This window comes from Setaria viridis, chromosome 7, assembly GCF_005286985.2.
Source record: "Setaria viridis chromosome 7, Setaria_viridis_v4.0, whole genome shotgun sequence".
Taxonomy (NCBI): Eukaryota; Viridiplantae; Streptophyta; class Magnoliopsida; order Poales; family Poaceae; genus Setaria; species Setaria viridis.
In genome coordinates, this window is record NC_048269.2 from 30,600,567 (window position 1) to 30,623,781 (window position 23,215).

Consider the following 23,215-nt stretch of genomic DNA (forward strand, 5'->3'; position numbering starts at 1 on the left):
GCACCCCTGGCTCTCTCGTGGCCGTCGAATCGCACGCAGCACCGGCGCCGTGCCCGTCTCGTTGCCGTGCGTGCTCGCGCACGAGACCGGTCACGGGAGCCGTCGCCTGAATCCAACTGGTGTCAGTTTGCCGCAAGCAGACCCTCGCTTCCACGAAGATGTCACGTCTCCTCTCGCTGCTCTCTCCCTTTCCGCTGGTGCTAGCCTGCACTGTAGCGCAGGGCGTGCAGGGGAAGAGGGGATCAAATCAACCTCGGCCGTCGATGCAGCAAAAGCGCTGCATGTGCCGCCAAGAAAGCGTCCAGTGACTGCCAGCGTGGGGCCACCCCGCATCAGACGCTACCGGAGCGGTGAGGGGCGCCGGAACGAGAGGCCAGGATGGCGCTGAAAATCCGTGGGTCTGATGAGATACCACGCAGGCCTCACATCCTATATCCTCACCCTCCTCTCGCCTTCCTCATTCCTTCTTCCTCTGCTCCCTCCTCTTCTGCTGCTCCCTCCTCTGCGGCTGCAGGGGGGCTTAAACCCTTCCGCCATCGACTGCCACCGCTCCATTTGCGCTTGAGGGTCGCCGCTGGGCCGCTCCGAGCGAGCGAGCGAGGCAGCCAATGGCCCCCAAGGCCGGCCGTGGCAAGGGCAGGGGCGGCGGCGGCGGCAAAGGCGATAGGAGGAAGAAGGAAGAGAAAGGTATATCCACGCATGCTCTTGAGTCATGTCCGATGAAACCTTTGTTCATTACATACACGCGCATGGTGCATCGTTGGTTGCCATCAACGACAAAGCTTGTTCTTCTTCAGAAAACATTGAGTTGCTATCGTTGTTGTATCACCAGTCAGTTCTCAGTTGCATGATTCTAGTTTTCACTTCTTTGCATGTGAAACAAAAGGGTAAAAGAAGGATTGATTGCTGCTATTACTAGTGTTTATTTATAATCCCTTTTCTCCTTTGTTCTTTATTCGCTTGATTTCTCCGTACTGAACCGGAGGATTTTGTCTCCGTTGAACCCTTTTCCCCTTGGGTCTTCGTGTTCTGCGCTATGATTACTCGTTCCATCAGCTCATTTCTTGTTTCAGTTGGTAATTTTAACCTGGTTTGCTACTACCAGCCAGCTCCTTTATTTTCTTTTGTTGGTGCAACGTTCCCCGTGCGGTTGGGTCATGCGGTTCGCAAGAGCGGAGTGAATTGCGGCTGCCGTGCAGGCTCTGCACTGCACGCCCCTCATTTCACGCGCGCGCTGCTTCTCTCGTGTTGTGCTGCTGCCTGCTAGAGAACACTGATGATTTTTTCTTGTTTGTGCAGTTGTGCCCAGCGTGATAGACGTCACGGTTGTCACCCCCTATGAATCCCAGGTGACACTCAAGGTATGTGCGGCCGGCTCCATTAGCTGTGCCTTCTCCCACACAACAACACGTATAAAGCCACTTGAAAAGAACAAGGACAGGACAGCAACAAAAAAGAAAAAAGGAATGAGAAAGTGCAGGTGACACTGCCAGCTGAATACTTTGCACACCCATTGGTTAAGCTGCAAACTGTGTGAGTTTGATGAGAAAGGTGAGCTTTGTGTGTGGTTTGCTAACAATGTTGTTTCTGTTGTTGTTGTTGTTGTACTGATTTTGCAGGGGATATCCACGGACCGTGTGCTGGACGTGCGGAAGCTGCTGGGGTCGAACGTGGAGACGTGTCACCTGACAAACTATTCACTCTCCCATGTGGTAATGTTCAGCCCTCCCTTCTTCAACTGCCAAGCAACAGTACCTTCTCTCCAAAATTCAGTCGCAGTACAAGTAGGCACTACAGCACACACATGCATGCGACCTGTCAAAAAATTCATTCCTTCATCTACCATGGGGGCTTGGTACATTGCGTGTGGAATATTTAGTTACTTGTAAGCATCGGTGACCTGACTCTCCGATGATAGACTGACCTAATGGTGTTTGGTCGCATGTGTTGCATGACAGGCGCGCGGGCAGCGGCTGGAGGACGTGGTGGAAATCGTGGCGCTCAAGCCCTGCACGCTCCGGATCGTGGAAGGTACCACCGGTGTTTTCCCGTCTTGTTTCTTTCGTTCTCCCTTTGCTAGTATTTTGGCAATCGCTGGAGGTTCACGTTGATCTTCACTTCACCTTCCCTTGTCCGAACGCGAGTGAGCTGGTAGCTGATGTGGGGCATCGTACTCGTAGAGCTCGGAGTAAGTGAGTGCTTCAGTACACGGAGCAACTTGAAAGGCGACAAAACGGACGAGTAAACAGTGCGCCTCTGGTAGTCTGTTACAGGCCAGTCCAAGCGTGCATCAATGATCGATCGACGGACCACTGGTTGGCAATGCCACACGAGCTCGACCGTACTAATGACACGTTTGATCGCGTAGCAGAGAGCATGCGGTTTACTAGTGGATCAGAAGACAAACAAGGCACGCGCGGTCCTCGTCCATCCACGGCATTGAACCCCGAGGGCATGGACGCCTGAACCCATGACGCATTTTAAATGGAGTCGCCGTGCCCCGTGCCCGTGCGACATCACGTTCCAAACCCAACAGTCGCAGCGCTAGCCACCAGCGATCCGTTGCTCACTTTCTCTTCCCGTCAGTCAATGCTAGACAGGGAGACAACTAGCTCATCAGCTAGGTGCTCAGTGCGTCCGGTCTCGGGCTCTTTCTAATCCCAGGTGCCCCTGACGTCTGCCTCTTTGGGGGCACTCGAACACCAACCGCGCATCGTGCGCCGCCGTCCGCCGTGCCCCTGACGTCTGCCTCTCTCGGGAAATGCCGGAGTGCCGGCCACGGGCTAGCATTCGCAGCTGAGCTCCGGACGGTAGGGAGTCTGCTAGTTTTCGCGTCGACCGGTGGTTGGGAGACGGCGGCCGCGCCGGTGGTGGTGGCCAACCTTCTCTTGTGGTTTCACCACCAGTTTCTTGCGTCCTGCCAATGCGCTGGGGTCTCTTTCCGTGGCGCGTCATCGCACCCATGTTTCTGCGGCCGGTAAGGACGGCGGCGGCGGCGGCAGCAGCAGGGAGATGTTGATTTTCCACAGAACGTGGCCGGCGAGGTCGCTCCATGTGTGTGGGAAATCCAGGCCCCGGGTGGAGACTTGCAGCTGCCTTCCCGGCCTCGGTTGGTCGCTGGGCTCCTAGCCTCCTACCTACTAATTTCTAGTCCTAGTCGTGGCCATATGATTCTGACGGATTTTCTTTTTCATTTGCGGCGAGAATTAGGACGAAGGGTTTGAAGGACCGGCATAGTTATTAACGTTTGATTAGTCAAGCATTGGGAAGGTGATTGCTCTTTTCTGACTAGCTGAGACGTCGTCGTCACGCTGAAAAAGATTAGCAGTACAGTGCTAGTGATCATGCTTTTTAGTCAGTAGTTTAATCAGAGATCAGTCCGGCGTGTGGTGTCGGCAAGTGGCAAGTAACATTTGGACGCGCACCTTTATCAAAAAAAAACATTTATCAACGAAACAATGGCGTTATTATGCAAGGACCCGGTGCAAGTTGCAGTTGTTTGCTGCCAATCTCTGAGCTGAGCTCAAGATGATCTCCTAGTTGTTGCCCCACGCTGACTGATACGGGACAAAGCGACGCCTCTTGGAATCTGCGGTGGGTGCTTGGATAACTCCACAGGCATTTTTAGGTGTTCAGACTTCAGTGGGCACTGCAGCGGCATTACTATACTCCACCTGGCCTGGTGCGTGCATCACTTGTCAGAGCCACGCTCTAGTGACATGTGATATTCCTAACTTGTTGACTCGGCTGGGAACGGCATTAGCGTGATGTTAATTTGGGTCTGTGCAGTGTGTAAGTGATCAATAGTTGTTCTGATTAGTTGTAACAACCAATTTTGGTTAGGTAACTTAATTTCTTGGGAGAATACTGGTTTACACTCCAAAATCTGACTGAATTTAACCATTCTAAACCCTGACCTATGCATGAACAAGGCAATCCAAAACGAGTTTGATTTACTCTGTTTGAAATAATCTGCCCTTTAGGAAACTGAAATAACTTTGCATGAATTTTTTTAGAGAAAAACTTTGTATGGGTTGTGTTAACCATCTATCTTCTTTCCAATAAAGAAAAGAAGTTGCTATCCATTGGGCTCCAAATGTAGAGTTGGGCCCATCATTCACAATTGGGCCTTTGATTTCTAACTGAGCCCAACGGCTTGTTTGTAGAGGAGTACGCGACGGAGGAGCAGGCGGTGGCGCACGTCCGCCGGCTGCTGGACATCGTCGCCTGCACCACCGCGTTCGCCAAGCCCCGGGATGGCGCCGCCAAGCATAAATCATCCAAGCACGGGCGCCCCGCGACACCGCCCTCCCCGCCCACGCCCGCCTCGACCGGGGCTCATGGCGGCGGCAGTGGCAGCGGCGAGGGCGCGCCGCCGATATCGGAGGCGCACGACATGGCGGCCATCCGCCCGCCGCCGAAGCTGGGGGAGTTCTACGACTTCTTCTCCTTCGCCCACCTCACCCCGCCCGTCCACTGTAAGGCTCCTTCGCCTCCCCGATGAAGCATTCCATTCGCATTTGGCCTGCGCTCTCTTAATCTGACGCGTGATATGTGCTTCGTTTCTGCAGTTATCAGGAGGAAGGAGGCGAATGGCGCTTCTCAGGAAGGCGATTACTTCGAAATCGAGGTAAGCTATTCAATTGAAATGCACCACCAAAATTGAAATTCGTTTGCCTCGATGTGAGGAGCTATTCAATTTGTTTGGGGCTTTAGAGCTGCCACCCTGCAATAACCAACTTAAGCATGTGGGTATGAGCAATTCGCCTTATGAAGGAGTTCATCTGTCCCCAGGTGAAGGTTTGCAACGGGAAGCTTCTGCATGTAGTTGCTTCAGTAAAGGGTTTCTACTTGGCAGGGAAGCCGCACAACGTAAGCCGCTCCCTGGTGGACCTACTGCAGCAGCTCAGCAATGCGTTTGCTAATGTTAGTAACCATGAATCCTATATCTTCATTATCTTCTTTTCTTAGCTCGCGTCCCTTCCTGTTCTTATCTGTTTTGATAAACATTGACTGCTCTAAGTGGCGGGTGTTATTCATTTTCCACAGGCATATGAGACGTTGATGAAAGCTTTTGTGGATCACAACAAGGTTGTAATAGTGAATATGCTTTCCTACTGTTTTTATGTTCTTGCACTGAAGATTGAATAGAATGATGTGGTTCAAGAACTTTTTTCTTGAACACATGATGTGGTTAAGAACTTTTGATGAGAATAACCTTTTCTGCATCTGCAGTTTGGAAATTTGCCATATGGATTCCGTGCAAACACATGGCTTATTCCTCCAATATATGTTGACCCTGCTACCAAGTGTCCAGCACTGCCAGTCGAGGATGAGAATTGGGGTGGAGATGGGGGTGGCAGTGGACGCGATGGAAAATATGACCGCAGACGGTGGTCAAAAGACTTCTCTGTTTTGGCTAGAATGCCATGCAAAACTGAGGAAGAGCGGGTGATCAGAGACCGGAAAGCTTTTCTTTTACACAATCTATTTGTAGATACAGCAATTTTTAGAGCTGCATCAACAATACGGCGACTCATTAATCAGTCTATGAACTCAACTGGTCCACATGGTGGTAATCATGGTTCAAACGTATTTGATGAACGTATTGGGGACATGCATATAACTGTGAAGAAGGATGAGGCTGATGCTAGTTTGAAGCTGGAGGACAAGGTTGATGGCGTTGCCTTCTGTCCAACGGGTGCTATGGATATCACACAAAGGAATCTTCTGAAAGGTTTAACTTCTGATGAAAGTGTTGTTGTTAAGGTGATGCCTCGCAATTTCCTGTTTTATCCTATCTCATTTTCTGGGTTTAAAATCAAAAGCTAATTTTCGTGAACATGTGATCCCATGTCCAGGATTCTTCAACGCTAGGAGTGGTGATTGTCAAGCATTGTGGATATACGGCAACTGTGAAGGTTTCTGGACGTGCAAATGACAGTAATGATGTTAAACAAACTTATGATATCTCTGATAATTTTGATGGAGTGCTGAACATTGATGTACATGACCATCCGGATGGAGGTTCTAATGCCTTGAATGTTAACAGGTTTGATATGTACTCATGTAATTTTACTTGCTTAGTAATAGTTTCAATATGTTATCATGATGTGTTTGCTCATCACTAGAGAAAATGTTGCCTTAGTACATATTAATTTTCACATGGACAAGGATCTATTAACGCCACCTTTTCTCCTCTTTTTATTTTCAGTCTAAGAATACCACTTCCGAGAATTATCAATCCAGAAACAGTTGGTAACCTGTATCTGAGCCCAAAGTCTCATGCTAGTAATCCTGCACGGAAACTGGCACGCACAGTACTTGAGGACAGCTTGAGAAAGCTGGATAGCATGCCTATAAAAAAAACTAGAATTATCAGATGGGAACTTGGGTCCTCCTGGTTGCAGCACTTGCAGAAGAAGGATTCTCCAACGTCTGAGAATGGTAAGGGGAATGCAACAAAGGCTAACAAAGAACCAGCTGTCAAAGGTCTTGGAAAGCATTTTGAACAATTAAGGAAAATAAAAAAGAAAGAATGCAATGTTGAAGGTTCTAGTTCTGACAAGGAAGAATCTAACAGTAACTGTTCACCGATGAATGGTCTGCAAGAATCAGATAAGATAGCTGTTGATGAAACGAACAAGGGGGCTGATATAAGCAAACTAATGTCAGAGGATGCTTTTTCTCGGTTGAAGAGTTTGGGAGCTGGTCTTCACGATAAGGTGAATTAGCTGTGCAAATTCACTCTGAAATTCTGTTTTAAGATGGCCCGAAGTATACTTCCGATTGGCTTGTAAACTCTCCCTAAAATGCTTGTGCATCATTTCTTTTCTACTGTTATTAATGACTAGAGTTCACCATGGACATATTGGTGTTATTTTGTTTCCTAATTTTATTATTTCTTGATACAGTCTCTTGAAGAGCTCACAAATATGGCCCATAATTTCTATGACGATACCGCCCTTCCAAAGCTGGTAAGACTTGTATCAGCATTCACTACTTCAATCTTACTTTAATTACCTCATAAAACCTCCTGTTATGGTACTAGAGGCTGAGTTAGTTTGGTATTAGAGGCTATGTTAGTTTACTGATACTTTTAATGTGTCAGCCATATATGGTCTTGAGAGCTAAGTGCTTTTTAATTTCTGTCATGCTTAATTCATTTTCTCTCGGAATGCAATTTGCACAGGTGGCTGATTTTGCATCCCTTGAGCTTTCTCCGGTGGATGGAAGAACCATGACCGATTTCATGCATACAAGGGGACTTAATATGTCATCCTTAGGTCGTGTGGTGGGTGTAAATTAAGCTGTGATTGCTTTTATACTATGTTTGGACAAAGTTGGTTAATAATCTGACGTTTTTTCTTTAAATTAATCAGGTAGAGCTAGCAGAGAAGCTCCCACATATCCAGTCCATATGCATTCATGAAATGGTTATTAGATCCTTTAAGCACATCATCAGAGCTGTTATTGCTGCTGTTAATGACATGCAAAATATGTCTGCAGCTATAGCTGAGATTCTGAACATATTACTAGGATCTCCGAGACTTGAAAATGGTGCTGACACAGATGCACATATTGAGCATAATTTGCGGTTGAAATGGGTAGAGTGCTTCCTTTCAAAAAGATTCTGCTGGAAAATGAAAGATGAATTTGCACATCTGCGGAAATTTATCATTCTGAGAGGGCTTTGTAGCAAGGTATGAGTAGTGAAGTTAACTATGGGAGCATTCATAGTTCTGTATCTAAACAGGTATATTGATATGGTTTGTTGCTCAGGTTGGACTGGAGTTAGTTGCAAGAGATTATGATATGAATAGCCCTAACCCATTCGACAAGTCTGACATTGTCCACATTGTTCCTGTATGCAAGGTAGTACTATATTATTGAAACTTAGGAAACTGTTTATTGTCTGTCTCTTGGATAAATTTTTATTAGATCGCTTTTCTTTGTGTGTTCTGTTTTAGCATGTGGTCTACTCATCCATTGATGGTCGAAACTTGCTGGAATCATCGAAGATGGCATTGGATAAAGGAAAACTAGACGATGCTGTCAGCTATGGAACTAAGGTACATACAGTCAACTTTTGAGGGGGGGTTTTTCATTATTAACTGCTGTGCTAAAATCCTTTCTGCATTTTTCTTAGCAAAATTATTTTCCTTGTTCTTTATTTACTAATTACTGTGTTTTTCTATTCTTGTTGAAGGCCTTGTCCAAAATTATAGCTGTTTGTGGTCCATACCATCGACTGACTGCTAATGCATACAGCCTTCTTGCTGTAGTGCTTTATCATACTGGAGATTTCAATCAGGTACTTCAATGGATCTGGCGTAGTTCACTGTATTGTATCCACGAAAATCTAGTTAAACCAGTTTTTGAAAAAAAAAAGAAGAAGCACAATAGTACTATTAATGCTGTAAGATGTAAAGTTTGTTCTTGGTAGCAGGTCCAGCAATCAAACTAGCTGTTGTTTTCTTTCATCAAACTTGGTTTTTCATTGCGTTTTATTTCTTTGTAGGCAACTATATATCAGCAAAAAGCACTTGATATCAATGAAAGGGAACTTGGTCTTGATCATCCGGAAACTATGAAGAGTTATGGGGATTTATCTGTCTTCTACTACCGCCTGCAACACATTGAAATGGCTCTAAAGTAAGTGTGTATGTGTTTCCTTGATGTGTCATTGGTTGAAGCCAGTCTACCATTGTGCTAGTTTATACGTAATGCATTAGCTAGCATATATACTGAAATGAGCCTTGCAGCTTCCTGCTCTACTAGCCATTAGCCTGTGCTGTTTTGTCCTATGGCATATGGCTGGTACTCCACTACTTGTGCCTGCACATGTTAAAAAAATACTGTGGACAGTGGACACCGTATTTATTAGATAACTATCAGCTATCACACTTGCAATCCAACTTCTGTCATTTATGTTCAATATAGATTGCTTCTATACCTAATTGTGTCTTCCTCTTGAAGGTATGTCAACCGTGCACTATATCTGCTTCAGTTTTCGTGTGGGCTTTCACACCCTAATTCAGCTGCCACCTACATAAATGTGGCTATGATGGAAGAAGGCATGGGAAATGTTCATGTTGCTCTTCGGTACTTGCATGAAGCCCTGAAGTGCAACAAGAGATTGCTAGGAGCTGATCACATCCAGGTAAAAGAAGCTTGATTTTGGTCTGTATTATACCTTTGCATGCTGAAGAACTTGATGCAGATTCAGGCATTCCATGCTTACCATATTCTCATGAGTTTACCAAAATGATTTCGCATGAGCAGTAATCAGGGTTTCATGGAAATGATTGACGCACATCAAATTCCAATCTTCACTCAAACTATTACACTATTCGACATATGTAGTAATGTGTCTTAACTACATTACTAGAAGTCTATCGCAATAATATTCCTCCAGAATTGCATACAAGTGCTGGAATGTATATCTTATAACAATACATATGTAAGACACCTCTGGTATATTAGAAGTATCCTATTACTAATCGGCATCCAGTGGATGTCCCATCTAACTTTGATATAGCTCTCACCTCTCTGCAATCAAACATACATGATGTTCTTTATTCCTCTCCCTCAAAGGTGACTCGGTAAAAAAAATTCTTGTATAAAACTCTTAGTGTTCTCTGCTCCAAGTTTCAAAAATATATTCCTTACATTGTTCTTCTTGTTATTTCTTTAAAAACAAGCTATTGTATTGCTGTAGTGTCAATGTCTGCTTCAGTGAAATATATGATAAGCATAAGATCCAGTGATTACTTACTTACTATGAAGTATGAACTAACAAGCACTTCTTCAATCAATCAGACTGCTGCAAGCTACCATGCCATAGCCATAGCCCTTTCAATGATGGATGCATACTCCCTAAGCGTACAACATGAACAAACCACCTTGCAGATCCTTCAGGAGAAACTAGGGCAAGATGACCTTCGAACTCAGGTTCTTTTTTCACATAGTGTAACACTGGCCATATATCCGTATGTTCTCTTAAATTAACGCATTATTTGTTGCTGCAGGATGCTGCTGCATGGCTAGAGTATTTCGAGTCAAAGGCATTAGAACAACAAGAGGCTGCCCGAAGAGGAATGCCAAAGCCTGATTCATCTATTGCGAGCAAAGGGCATCTTAGGTATGGAACTAAGAATAAACTGTGAATTATCAATTGTAAAATATTTTGATTTAGATTGAAACATCTATCTTTCCAGCGTATCAGATCTTCTTGACTTCATAAGCCCAGATCAGGAAAGAAAAGAGAGGGATATGCAGAGGAAGTGCAGGCGTGCAAAGGTGATTACAATGAATGTTTATTTTTCAAGACCTATTGTTTTTATTAGCTAGTTGGAATAGATATATGTTTACTTTCAAAGTAATGATTCTTAAAGAATGCTTATGTGATAGTGAAAAGAGATAGGAGCGCACCTGATACAATGCATTCATGATCCATGATAAGTATATATGACAACAGAGTTGCAACAATAGTTTTAATACTGGGTGTATATGTGAACTAGTGAATTTGTCAGGCAGTCAATGGAATCAATGTAGTGCTATGAGTTAGGCATAATAACTATGATAGTAGTTCCATCTGGTTTCAGAAAAGATGAATTTGAGTTAGATGACCATTTTTTAGATGTTCAGATGACATTTTTTGAACACGAATTCTAAAAAGGTCATTTATAATCATTTAGATGTTTAAACATTTTTCATGGATACATTTATTTAAGTTTCGTTTAAACTCCTTTATCCTTTTCTAATGCAAAGATTATGCATTCTCCTTTTTATTGTCATGTTATTTACTTAGTATCCATGACATACCGAGGGGAAAGTTTTATTTTCTGTTTCTTGTGTAAACTCTCAATCAAAGGTGCTACTGTTGTACAAAGCATTATGTGATCCTCTTTCTTTTCCCTTGTTACCTCTTTCCTTTTCATGACATCTAGTATTAAATGCAGAATAATGTCAGAGCCCATCATGGTGAATCACATGAAGAAAAGGAGAACTTCCAGCATGATTCAGGATCTCCTCTTTTAGCAAGCAAAGACGGATTTGAAGAAGAAAAACTGGAGGTGAATCCTCCTGTGGTATTAGAAGAAAATTATGCTGCCCATGATGAGCAGAAGCAATCTGATGTTTTATCACCTGAAGAATATTCTGATGAAGGGTGGCAAGCAGCTAGTTTGAGAGGACGATCTGCAAATGTAAGGAAGAAAAGCAGTCGCAGGAAGCCAGCTCTCACGAAATTAATGGTTGATCGCTTCGAAAATGGTCATACAGGTTCTGTTTATAGGACTGGTTTACAGCCGCAAACAAAGGGAGACAAAGAAGATGCTGCAACTGCTCGTAGCCAAATCTCCTTCGGTAGCTTTTTAAAAACCGACAAGTTGAATGGGGATCCCAGCATTGTTGAAGATAAGTCTTGCAATACTACGGCTAAACCAGAACGGCATACAAAGCCCACAGGAATTAACAGGCCAACTAGCATTGCTTCCAAGTTTGTATCATACAAAGACGTGGCTGTTTCGCCCCCTGGCACAGTATTGAAACCAATTTTGGAGAAGAAGGAAGCAAAGGAGAAAGAAAACAGACATGATACTGATCTAACACTGTCATCTGAGGAAGAGGATAGAAAATTTACAGAAAAAGAGAAGGAAAAGCCAAGTGATGACAGCAGCAAAGATGTTCTTTCAAGTCAGCCAGATGGAGTTGGTCAGCAAGAAACACCTCCTGACAGCAACAGCGACGATAGCCCATCAGCATCTAAGAAAGCACCTGGAAGCAAACTGTCTGCTTCAGCACCTCCATTCAATCCAGGATCACTCTTATCAATGTCACACCCGTACAGCACAGTGGCAATATATGATGCCAGTGCTGTTCTTCAGGCAATGCCAAGCCAAGCAATGGAGATTCTCCCTCATGCCATTGATACTAGAGTGCCTCGTGGTCCTCGGTCCACCTTGTACTATCGTACTGGGCATTCCTTCCAAAGGAAACAAGGTTACACACACAGCCAGAGCACTGTTGTAAGAGGTAGCTACTCCCCCACGACCATGAATCCTCATGCTGCCGAGTTTGTGCCTGGAAAAACTGTGCAACAGTCTGATGTGGCTGACAGAGAACCCAGTACTGCTAATCCTGTGACCGATTCTGATCAGGATGTGGTCTCGCAGTCCACAGATGAAGTAAAGGCTGAAACGCTGGCCGCAGAAAAGGCAGGTCAAGTTGAGAAAGTCGTTTCAGGTAAAGGAAAGGAAAACAGAGGGAAAGATGTCATGAGGAATTCCTACAAAACCGAACTTGCAAGGCAAATTTTGCTCAGTTTCATTGTGAAGTCGGTGCATGATAGTTTAGGTTCCACCCGTGCTGAACCAGACAGAAAGCCAAGTGGATCAGATGAAGCTAGTAATGAACAGAGCAGCAACTTAAGCAAGAACGCATCTGGTCGGCAAGATTCTGATAAGCAACAGAAAGCCATGGAGGTGCCTAAAGGTCTGAAGGATACAGAGGGATTTACAGTCGTTTCAAAACGTCGAAGGAGGCCACAGCCATTCATGCGCCCCATAAATGGTCTCTACTCACAGCAGTCTATTTGCACCTCTGTCAGTTAAGGTTCCTTTTGCCTTTGCTTAGACTGTTGGTAGCAAAATTTTGCCCTATCCAAGTGAGCGAGCATGTAGTCAAACTGTACAAAAATTTTCTGGAATACCCTTGGTAATAAGTCCATTGTAATTTGGGGTAGCTGTAGCGCTGAATAAAATGTTGCCTCTGCATGTTATATAGACAGAATGGTAGGATATAGCAGATGTTAAGTTCATCCAATATCCCAGTGGAGCTTCTCTTATGCCCTAGTCTTTGTGCACTTTGTCACGAGGATTTTTATGATGGCAAATACTGTCGGAGGAAACCAAACTGAATATACTAGGCGCCAAGAGCTTCAAACTTTGAAAGCTTACTCGTGTAGGCACATATTTTACTGCTCCTTTCTGTGCTGCTGAAACTAAAACCTGCCCAGTGTGTGTGGTCATTGGATGCCTTGTCAGAATATCAGCAACACTTCACAGCGAAGCCATTGCTGCTGCATACCAGATCACCGGACCACTGAGTCCAAGCGTGAACTGGTTGACAGTTAAGCTGTTGCAGCCAGCGGTAGAGTGTAGCCTGTAGGAGTAGCCAGTGTTGTAGCTGCTGGGAGCACACCGAACTGAATATGTTGGAACAAAACAACTATCAGTGCTGGAAGCCACTTTTTCCTGGGAAATTCTTGTATCCGAATAAACATTTTTGTGTCTTCTTTCCCGTTCATTTTTTTTTGAAAAACCCCGTTCAAATTTGAAACTGGCTGAGTGTGGGCACTGGATGCAGCATCAGAAGTTGAAATCCAGAATGCCAGCAAACGCCTCGTCACAGTAAAATAATCTGCTGCTGTGCTGTAGCCTGCAGACCAGACCATTGAGAGCAGGCGTGAACTGGTTTACAGTTAAGCCGTCGCAGCTAGCTGCAGGAGCATAGCAGTCGACAGTATAGCCCGGTAGCCGGTGCAGTACCCTACCAGCTACCACCACCTCCTCCATATCGTTAGCCAGCTACAGCCCCCACCGCAGACCAGCGACCACGCACGCCAAGCCATAACTCGTTACGAGGTCAACTCGGCCCAACTCACCTCACCTGCCGGCCGGCCGGCCAATAGCCCATGCCCATGCCTACGCATTGATAGAGATACCCTGCGGCCATGCCATCCTCGCAGCATCTATCTCGCTTGCTTCCCGCCCTGCCTCTGCGTCTCTGACCCTGGTCGGCGCTCCTCCCTGGCTCCCTCCCCTGGCCGTGTTGCTGTGCCTGTACATGCTTACGCATAGGACGCAGTGCTGAGCCGCTGACGCCGCAGCGCTCGCTTTTGTATTGATGGTGGCGCTGGAGCGTCCTCCAATCCTCTGCCGGGTCGGCCAGGGCCAGGGGTCAGCCAGACACCGGCACGGCAAGCGCACGCAGAGACACACCTGAGCTCTGAGTTAATACCACTACCGTTACGGGGTCAGTAATTGGGCTGCAAGGCTAGTCACGGGAATCCGGTTGGGAGAGGACTCCTCCCCTCCCACTCCCAGTGTGCTCTCTGCTCTTCTTCTTCATCTCCGGAACTGGTTCGTCCATGAAACCGTGGCCAGAAACGCAAGACCATTATTCGTCGGCGTCGCAGGTTTCCCGGGCTCTCATGCAGAACGAGTGCGCAATTCTGGAGGGAATTCGACGGGATCATGGTGTTCCATAATTCCTGCACAAAGATCATGTGAGCCATGGGACGCAGATGACTAGCTAGTTCTTGTCTGCTGCCCGCTCTGCTGCAGCACGGCGGCATGGCGCCCGTGAGCCCGTGACTGCTGAGTGCTAACCGGCCTGTGGGGTTCCCTCCCCCCAGTTCCGTTCCCCACACACATATTCCTCTCGATCAGCTGCTGGGCTCCACGTGCTAGTGACAACTGCTACGTTCGTGCAGATGTCGTGTCGCTTCGCTTCGTTCGTTGCCCTTTGGCGCAAAAAAAAGAATGAAATAAAAAGATGTCGCCCCATCCAGTCCTCGGCCCACACACAGGGGGGGAATAAACTTGACGTACGTGGGCATCCGATTCCTGCGGTCCTCTATCTAACTCTACTGTGATGGCCAGACATGATCCAGTGTGAGATGCGTTAGAAACTTCAATGAACTTTGCTTTGCAAAGCACATGCGCCTTTTTCAAGCAAGCAGCCGTACTGCTCCGATAGGGTTACAGAACAAGAAGCTGACTGCTGCTCACAAGTCACAAGAGATCAGATCACTGCTGCTCATGAGATCGCATGGTTAAATAGGTTGGGATATATAGAGGAGAGAGAGGATTAGAAGCTAGCTAGTAAACCTAGTTAATATAAGATCGATCGGCTAGCAAGAGTTGCATTCATGGATCATCTAAATTCTAATGGAAACAGGCGGCACAGACTACAGAGAGAGATTGATGAACAGAGCTAGCATCGCCGGAATTCCTTGATCCGGCGACACGCACACGTGACAAGAGACTGATTATTAGGAGGCGTAGTAGGCGCTCCGGGGGGAGTGGACGGGGAACAGCGGCAGCAGCTTGGGCCGCTCGGCGCCGTCGCCGCCGGCGGCGCTCCTCGGCGAGGCGTGGAGGTAGAAGCCCTTGGAGGCGATGGCCTTCTCCTCCCGCTCCTCCTCCTCCTTGCTTATCACCACCACCCCGCCGCATGACGGCGACGACGAGTGCGGCGACGGCGTCATCGACGAGGACGACGACAGCGGCGACGGCGACGAGGAGGCCAGCACGTAGGCGTCCATGGGCGACACCGGCGAGTGCTGCATGAGCCCGTGGTGGCCGTGGTGGTGGTGGTGGTAGTAGTAGAACGACGCCGCCTGCGGCCGCGCCTGCAGCTCCAGCCTGGCCGGCGCCGCGCGCCGCCTCTCCTGCAGCTTCGGCCGCCTCGGCGGCGGCGCGTGCTGCTGCGCGACCACGGTCACCGCCTCCTCCTCCTCCTGCTTCGGCGGCTTCTTCTCCGCTGGCGCGCCCGTGAGCTTCTGCACGAGCGCGCGGAACGTGGCCGGGTCGGCCTGCACGAACGTGGTGTTGGCGTCCACGCAACTCGCGGCCGCCGCCTCCCTCACGACCCTGGGCGACCGGGACGCCGCCATGAGGAGCTAGCTAGCTGACCAAGCAATGAAGCAAAGCAAGGAGCAAGGAGCAAGGAGCAAGCAGAGGTGAGAAGGGGGGAGGCGAAGGCGGGAGCGGGTCTTGGTAGCTTTTTAAGGGACAGAAAGGCTGCATTAAAGCCAAAGGGATCGGCCGGCCGGGGGTGGCGATGGATGGATGGACGGCCGGAGCTGGACGGATCGTCGCAGGGGGACAGGGGTCTTTTCTGCCTCGCAAAACCTTTGCCTCGCTTTACTGCCGTGAACATGCAGGCGTACATGCATGATGTGCTGCATCATGCATCTTTTCCGGCCCTAGCCCCCTTTGCCTCTTTCTCTGGCTCGCTGGCCCATGGCCATGGCCGCGCCTAGGCACGTACAGAGAGTACGATCACGATACGGGGCACTGAGGCAGGCTATGGTGGTGTGGTGTCTCCTCTTGGATCTTCTCTCCTCAGACTTCACTCATCTTCAGGTACAGTACAGCATGCAGGTAGATGGACGATGCCGTCATGCACGCCGACAGCCGACTGACCTAGAGAGAGGGTACAGTACTGTGGTGGTGATGAGCGAGATGCTTAGCTTTAATGACGTGCTCAGAAGGAAGAAGGAAGGTACTGTAGTACGAAGAAGTGGCTCTCGTGGACGACTAACCTCCGACTCCGACTCGGGCCGGGGACGTCAACGAGAGCAAGCGTAGCGTAATCGCCTTCCACGCGCTCGTACGTAATGGATGTTGACGCCGCATGCGGCCGCAGAAGATCCCCCCGTGGATGGAGCAGGGGCGTGTTTGCGTGAGGGAAAGAGGAAGGTGTTGCTTCCGGGGCGGGCCATCAGCTGCGCCGCGTCGAACGCCACACGCCGTGGCTTCTCTCGCGTCCTCCTTAGCGTCCTGGTCGCCGTGGCCTCGCCGCCACGCGGAGCGGGTTCCCGTGGCCGGCGCCGCTGTCCCGTGTTCCGCGGCGATCGAGAGCTCCGGGTTCTGCTGGGCGCTGCTGCATGGCATGGGACGAGTAGGAGCTGACCTGTCAGGTACGGTGCCCGCTGCCTCCACTTCGAGTGGGGCCCGTGGCCCTCCAGTTGTCACGTAACGTCGCCGACCCGGCCGTTCACGGGAGGGCTAGCTTAATTCTCTCTTTCTACTGGTTGTCCCGATGCCTCGATCATCTGTCGGCCGGCAGGGCACGCAGCGGGAGCACACGCAGCGCTTGCGCGGAAGAGCTGCTGGGATCGTCGTCGAGCTCGGCTCGGCCCGTCGGTGTCGACCGTGCGTGCAGTGCAGGCAACCGAGACGCGCAGGTGCCAGTGTTTTCTTCGGCCAAGTACGTGATGTACTGGACCCATGACGTTTTCGGCCGGCATTGTCGATTCGTCGGTTGCTAAGCGTATGATGGTCCGACCGATGGTCCGCCAGAAATCTTCATAGACTAACAAGTCCATCAGGGTAATCTTCAAGTCTAGCGACTCACATGTGGAAGTGTTTTGGTGCTGTGGTATAGTGGAAGGATTTGACTCACGGTGACACATATTCTAGTAATGGTTCTTGCACACAGTGATTTAAGGTTATTGATCTATTTAGAAAGTTTAGCATGTCTACTAAGCATGGTGAGCACTGGCATTTCTACAAAAGATCCTATCGAAGCCGGCTCTAGAACCCTTATCATGGCCGATTTTGGACCTCGTTGTGAAAGGGTCAGCGGTAATAACATGTACATATCACCGTCGTTTTTCGAACCGGCGGTGATAACCCCTATCACCGCCGGTTCATGTTTTGAGCCAACGGTGATGAGAGGTTATCACTACCGATTTTAAAAAGACCAACCCACTTGATACCTAAATATGATCTCATTTCAACTATGAAAATTGTACATCCAGTAACATAGGGACAAGAGGATGGATGCATGAGAAATTCCGGTGTCTTAAGGGGACATGGCGTCTATTTTCACTTGTTTTAGGCCTTGTGTAGTTGTGTTAATATGAGCCGGCGGGACATGGGCGGGCACCCTTTTTACGATCTCGTGGTCATCAAAACCATATGCATAAGCCTCTTTTGGCAAAAACCATATACATAGGCTTCTTTTAGCAAATCATAATGCACGAACAGAAATAGTTGCAGACCAAGCACAACCATCTCTATCTTGCGGCGTCCCTCCTCTTGTCTCGCTCAGCACGGAGCGACGCAATAACATTGTGGCCAAAGCTTGAGCCATGTACATATGATCATCATTTATAAACATTTACCACCTATTGAATTTTTTTAATATAATATTTGATTGTGTGTTTTATTTAAAAGTTAGTATAAATATATAAAAATTATACTCATTTTCTTGTAGTGATGAAGCTGAGGGCAATTCATGCTACTGATTGCATTGCTAGCTACTGCTTGCACTCATTTTGTTACTAGTTATAAGTCTGTATATTTGTAATAATTTTAAATAAGATGAATGATTAAACGTTGGGAAAAAAGTTAAGGCGACAAATATTTCAAGTTAAAGAGAAGGACAAAATGAGTGGTCCATCGTCCATGACTCCATGTAAGGCCTGTTTGGCAACGCGGTGTTAAAGTTTAACACCCGTCACATCGGATGTTTGGATGCTAATTAGAAGTATTAAATATAGGCTAATTATAAAACTAATTGCACAGATGGAGTGTAATTCGCGAGACGAATCTATTAAGCCTAATTAGTCCATGATTTGACAATGTGGTGCTACAGTAACCATTTCCTAATGATGGATTAATTAGGCTTAATAGATTCGTCTCGTAAATTAGCATAGGGTTCTGCAATTAGTTTTATAATTAACTCATGTTTAATTCTCCTATTTAGCATCCGAACATCCGATGTGACACTGTTAAAGTTTAACACCTTGTATCCAAACACCCCCTAAGAAGCAAAGCAAGCATTTGAGCAGGGTAGGAAGCCAAGGAACTACACACATATACAGGCGGAATAGGCACGTGCATTGTTGCTTGGATCAGGTGGAGCGGTTGGGATCGATTCATTGGTGCTCAAAGCCCACCCTTATCCTATTGATATGTTTCAATAATTCAATGGTTCCTAGCGCACAATAACGGTTTCTCTTGGAATCAGACAGAATCCGTTTCATTTTTGTTCGACACAAATCATTTGATGTGGAAAACGTGGCCTAAGAAAAAAAATATCTGACACTCGCTCCGACCACGTGGCAGTCTTTTTCTTCGTGCTGTTGGTTCCGAGACGGTTCTGTGTCTTCTACGAGCCTGCCACGGAGAGCAGGGCCAGACCCAGAGCGCATCGCTCCGTGGACGCGGTGCACGCACCGCAGGCCACGGGACGCGTCCTCTTCCAGTCTTCCTCCGACCTGGCCCGTGGTGCGCCACGTCCACGGGACCGCACCGCGCGCGCCGAGCTCCTCTCCTCCACTCCTCTCGTCCACGCCGATGGCGTGTACGCATCGAGCTCATTGCTCATAGGCGGGCGACTTCACTCCGTGGTCCGTGGGGGAGCCTTCGCGGGTTCGCACTCTGGATTCGTCTTATAGGCAGACCAAACGTCCCATTCCTCAACCCTCCCTCTCCTTGCTAAGCTCACAACCTCAAGTCCTCGATAACTGGAGTAGAATTTCTGGGAGCAACTTTGCTTCTGACTGGGCACCAAGCAGCCGGCGGGTGTGCAGATCTGCAGGTATGCTTCCTCACGAGAGCTGGTTGTTACATGTTTCTTGCTCAGCTTGTTTTTCGCAATTTGCTGCCATCCGCCGATTTGGCAAGTTTAGACCATTTCCCAGTGAAATTAGTAAGGAACAAAACATTTATAAATCAGTAGTTCAGTTACCCCCCAGTCCAAGTGTACTCGATGTCCAGCATAATTTATATTGCACATTTCTATGATATGAGGCGGCAGGATTTAGTTCTTTGGATCAATTTACTGTATGAACAGTCGAATTGCTGTTTCCAATTCAGTACGATGAAGTTGTTTGCCACCCCTTTGTTTGCAGAACTAGTGCGCGTCGACCATCGTTCGTAGCGATCATGGAGGTGGTCTCTTGCAGCCACTCTTGCTCGGCATTACATCAAACACCTAGAAGGGCCTGGAGGCTACGGGGCAGTGGTTTTGGTCTGGGGCATGCCAAGCCTCGAACCAGAAGAAGTGTGATTCTTTGTGTTGGAACCACAAGCGGAGCTTCAAATCCGGCTGATTCCAGCAAAGTTCATGCCACCCAGGGATTCTCTGTGAGTGATATGGATGTAAACCTGCAGGGCATTCCTTCCAGGAAAGCTGAAGAGATTGAGAAGGTGATGATTCAGGGCCTGCCGGAAGGCCCTGATAGCTCTCCAATTAGTACCGGATTCTGGGAGTGGAAACCGAAGCTGACAGTGTACTATGAGAGGTCTGGCACTGAGAATAGCAAAGCGCCTGCGGTGCTCTTCCTGCCGGGGTTTGGAGTTGGGACATTCCATTTCGAGAAGCAACTGAAGGATCTTGGTCGCGATCACAAGGTGTGGACGATGGATTTTCTTGGGCAGGGAATGTCGTTGCCGTGTGAAGACCCAGCTCCTAGCACCATAGCAGGGGAACAGAGCGAAGAGGCATTTTGGGGCTTCGGACAAGATTCACAGCCTTGGGCAGAGGAGCTGGTGTATTCTGTAGATTTATGGCAAAACCAAGTTCAGCATTTCATTGAAGAGGTATTCCTTGGATTCTCAATTGTATCTTACAAAATTTGTTTGCTCAAATATCATTTATGTCTAGTTGGAAAATCTTGGCATGCCTCTTGAGCACTCTTTGTAGCCCTGTTACTACCTTTTTCCTTATTCACATGTATTGGAATTGGAACATTGCTTGAACTTCTTCGTTTTTGTGTTGACATAATGCTCAAAAGATTCAAAACTAACAGTGATGAACAATGCAAGTCATGCATATTTTACTGCTGGAAATGGAATAATTGTCGTATCTCTTCTGTTCAAAAGTGCATGCATAAGGTTTAACCTTTATGTGTTATCACCATCATAGATGGATAGTTTAACTATCTATGCCTTTGTACTATAGAGAAGCTATTAAAGGCTTGCTTGTACATAGCATACGTTTTCACCATGATATTTATACGACATTTTCTCTTAAGCAAATTTTGTAACCCATTTCCAGGTTATCCGTGAACCAGTTTACATTGTGGGGAACTCTCTTGGAGGATTTGTTGCTATGTATTTGGCTGCGTCCAGTCCACACCTTGTAAAAGGTGTCACGTTGCTCAATGCAACACCATTTTGGGGATTTTTTCCTAACCCTGCTACATCTCCGCGGTTGTCAAAGATTTTCCCATGGGTTGGGACATTTCCTCTTCCATCATTTGTGAGGAAACTTACTGAAGCAGTGTAAGTGTTATTTATTAGCAATGGATAACATTTTCAATGTTATAGCCATAGATTTCTCCCTGATGTGGACCAATAATTTCTTATGTATTAAGTTCTCTATATTGAACAATGAACTTTCTGTGAGATTTGCATATTTGGAAGGCATTATATGTTTAAATTTTACTTGTGAAAATATTATATCATAGAGATTTATTTTACTTATTGCTCCTGTGTAACTGAAATTTTAGAATACACTCATGTTTACGAGTTAAACATCTACTGCATCGTGTCATGCAATTTTGTGAATCATCCACACATTGGATTCTACAAATTAATTGAGTGTAATTTCCTCTGTGATCTAGTTGGCAGAAGATAAGTGACCCAAGAAGCATACATGATATACTCAAGCAAGTATACGCTGACCACTCAACAAATGTGGACAATGTATTCTCTCGTATTGTGGAAATAACACAACACCCAGCTGCTGCTGCATCATTTGCCTCCATTATGTTTGCCCCAAGGGGTCAGATATCCTTCCAAGAGGCAGTCTCTAGGTGAGTTAGATAATCCAAATGATCTAATGAAACATTACATAAAAATATGGCCTTCCTTTTTAACACTCATCATCTGTAGGTGCCAAAGCCAAGGTGTTCCCATATCTCTTATGTATGGAAGAGAAGATCCTTGGGTTAGACCTATTTGGGGTATCAAAGTCAAACAGCAGGTGCCAGAAGCACCTTATTATGAAATCAGCCCTGCCGGTCACTGTCCTCATGATGAGGTCCCTGAGGTAAGGATTGCACTTCTTTATAAATTCCGGCTCTCCTTTTGGTTTTAATGTCATATTCCAATTGGTAATTTCAAATGGATTTGTGAAATACTTTTATGTTCAAGTAGTTCTCTATAAGTTAATAAGATACAAATCAGGGGGTCATCATCGAAGTAAGTGGCACAAACTAGTTCAATTAACTGTTGGACTTGCTTTTTCAAAACAAAAAAAAACTGTTGGACTCGGACAGCATGTCGTAGGGGTATTATCCAGTGCAATCGTCCTACTGGGTGCATTGTATTGACCCATTGATTGGGAAATGAACTGCATTAGTAGGGTACTTGCAAGATAAGTCCCCTAACCAGATTATAGATAGTAAGAAAGTAATCGTGTGCAAACAAGAAAGCTAGTGAGTTCTGCAAAAGTGGGAAAAACTGTTCCTGTTTTAAGACATTGTTGGCGTTATTATTGCAGAGACAACATTACATAACTCTCTGCAGCTCATTGTCTTCAACAATTGAATCCACAGCTCCACCTCAATTTTACAAAATAATTTTCCTTCTTGGACCCTTGTGTCGGTGCCAAGTGCCAATTGGCTAATAAGTTGAGAGAGTGCTGACCTACTTCAACCTTTCAGCGTTTCTTCAGACAGAGATGTTTGAACTCCAAAATGGTCCTATTGTTTTGAGTGTATTTTTATTACGAGTCTCCTGGAAACTTTGTAGGATTATTTACTTGATTATGGTAGTTTTTGTATCAGCTAGACCTGTAATATTTTTCTGTCCATCAGGTTATAAACTACTTACTCCGTGGGTGGCTGAAGAACCTCGAGTCTGAGGGTTCAATCGACCTGCCGTTTCTCGAAGAACCCAGCTATGCTGAGCATGGTGTATCGAGGGAGCTGGAATTTGTCAGAGAAGGGTCAAGGAAATCAGTTAGTGTGCGGCTCTATGGTTCCAAAATTTCTCTCTGGAGCCAACTGAGCTCGTTCTTGAACACCCGTGCCTCCAATTCACGGGTAGTTTCTAGATGATTCATCCTTTCAAGCTAAGTAGATATTAGAACTTAAAGCTTCGATTCAATATTGTATTTGTTATTTTATTAAGTTAGTCTTCGATAGTTGTAGTAAATAGACAGCGTTCTGTGAATTTTTAGTGAACGTAAATATGTGTAGTACAGATCCAGCCTCAATCATATGGTCCATAGCCCTGTCAAAGGTATTCTAGCTAGTTCTATACCTCTGTGCATACCCACAAAAGGGCATTGCGTCAACACAAACTGATCCTGTCATAATATGTGGGGATATCGTAGTGGTATCCTACTAGCTGACGCTACTGTTTCGTTTGATCCTTTGAATTTCAGGATTCTATGTTTGATATGATTATTTGCTGTCTTCAAGCAGCTTCTGGAGAATACGTTCACTACTCTTTACTTC

The 23,215-nt window shown here is 46.5% G+C and overlaps 3 protein-coding genes across 5 annotated transcripts; 2 read left to right on the plus strand and 1 right to left on the minus strand.

The window, feature by feature from the left end:
* Positions 1 to 458: 458 nt before the first annotated feature.
* Positions 459 to 12,850, plus strand: LOC117865077 (protein REDUCED CHLOROPLAST COVERAGE 3). 3 transcript variants are annotated; one of them, XR_011898768.1, is made up of 23 exons: positions 459 to 687; positions 1,300 to 1,361; positions 1,620 to 1,712; positions 1,959 to 2,031; positions 4,167 to 4,478; positions 4,572 to 4,630; positions 4,795 to 4,926; positions 5,050 to 5,091; positions 5,236 to 5,769; positions 5,862 to 6,052; positions 6,215 to 6,725; positions 6,915 to 6,977; positions 7,193 to 7,294; positions 7,383 to 7,703; positions 7,783 to 7,875; positions 7,971 to 8,072; positions 8,210 to 8,314; positions 8,522 to 8,655; positions 8,980 to 9,163; positions 9,823 to 9,954; positions 10,032 to 10,144; positions 10,199 to 10,302; positions 10,965 to 11,096. XR_011898768.1 is itself a non-coding variant. In XM_034749159.2 (23 exons), exons 1-23 carry the CDS (start codon positions 609 to 611, stop codon positions 12,615 to 12,617), a joined length of 5,172 nt encoding a protein of 1,723 aa, XP_034605050.1. In that variant the 5' UTR covers positions 462 to 608; the 3' UTR covers positions 12,618 to 12,850. The 3 variants fall into 3 exon arrangements, 1 of the variants encoding a protein (XP_034605050.1); XR_011898769.1 differs by having other exon boundaries at positions 10,229 to 10,302; XM_034749159.2 differs by having other exon boundaries at positions 462 to 687; positions 10,221 to 10,302; positions 10,965 to 12,850.
* Positions 12,851 to 14,791: 1,941 nt separating this feature from the next.
* Positions 14,792 to 16,814, minus strand: LOC117863152 (VQ motif-containing protein 11). The gene has a single exon (XM_034746750.2). The coding sequence runs from the start codon at positions 15,683 to 15,685 to the stop codon at positions 15,062 to 15,064; it is 624 nt and encodes a 207-aa protein (XP_034602641.1). The 5' UTR covers positions 15,686 to 16,814; the 3' UTR covers positions 14,792 to 15,061.
* Positions 16,815 to 19,118: 2,304 nt separating this feature from the next.
* LOC117863603 (pheophytinase, chloroplastic) lies at positions 19,119 to 23,193 on the plus strand. The gene is made up of 6 exons (XM_034747404.2): positions 19,119 to 19,344; positions 19,658 to 20,348; positions 20,806 to 21,032; positions 21,374 to 21,565; positions 21,645 to 21,801; positions 22,571 to 23,193. Exons 2-6 carry the CDS (start codon positions 19,692 to 19,694, stop codon positions 22,811 to 22,813), a joined length of 1,476 nt encoding a protein of 491 aa, XP_034603295.1. The 5' UTR covers positions 19,119 to 19,344; positions 19,658 to 19,691; the 3' UTR covers positions 22,814 to 23,193.
* Positions 23,194 to 23,215: the final 22 nt, after the last annotated feature.

Excerpts from the sequence above, each read along its gene's own strand:
- LOC117863603 (XM_034747404.2), top strand. The coding sequence starts at position 19,692 with ATGGAGGTGGTCTCTTGCAGCCACTCTTGCTCGGCATTACATCAAACA. Across the intron at positions 21,566-21,644 it reads TTCCAAGAGGCAGTCTCTAG|GTGCCAAAGCCAAGGTGTTC; the intron begins GTGAGTTAGATA and ends CATCATCTGTAG. Across the intron at positions 21,802-22,570 it reads CTCATGATGAGGTCCCTGAG|GTTATAAACTACTTACTCCG; the intron begins GTAAGGATTGCA and ends TCTGTCCATCAG.
- LOC117865077 (XM_034749159.2), top strand. The coding sequence starts at position 609 with ATGGCCCCCAAGGCCGGCCGTGGCAAGGGCAGGGGCGGCGGCGGCGGC. Across the intron at positions 688-1,299 it reads GAGGAAGAAGGAAGAGAAAG|TTGTGCCCAGCGTGATAGAC; the intron begins GTATATCCACGC and ends TTGTTTGTGCAG. Across the intron at positions 6,726-6,914 it reads GAGCTGGTCTTCACGATAAG|TCTCTTGAAGAGCTCACAAA; the intron begins GTGAATTAGCTG and ends TTCTTGATACAG.
- LOC117863152 (XM_034746750.2), bottom strand. The coding sequence starts at position 15,685 with ATGGCGGCGTCCCGGTCGCCCAGGGTCGTGAGGGAGGCGGCGGCCGCG.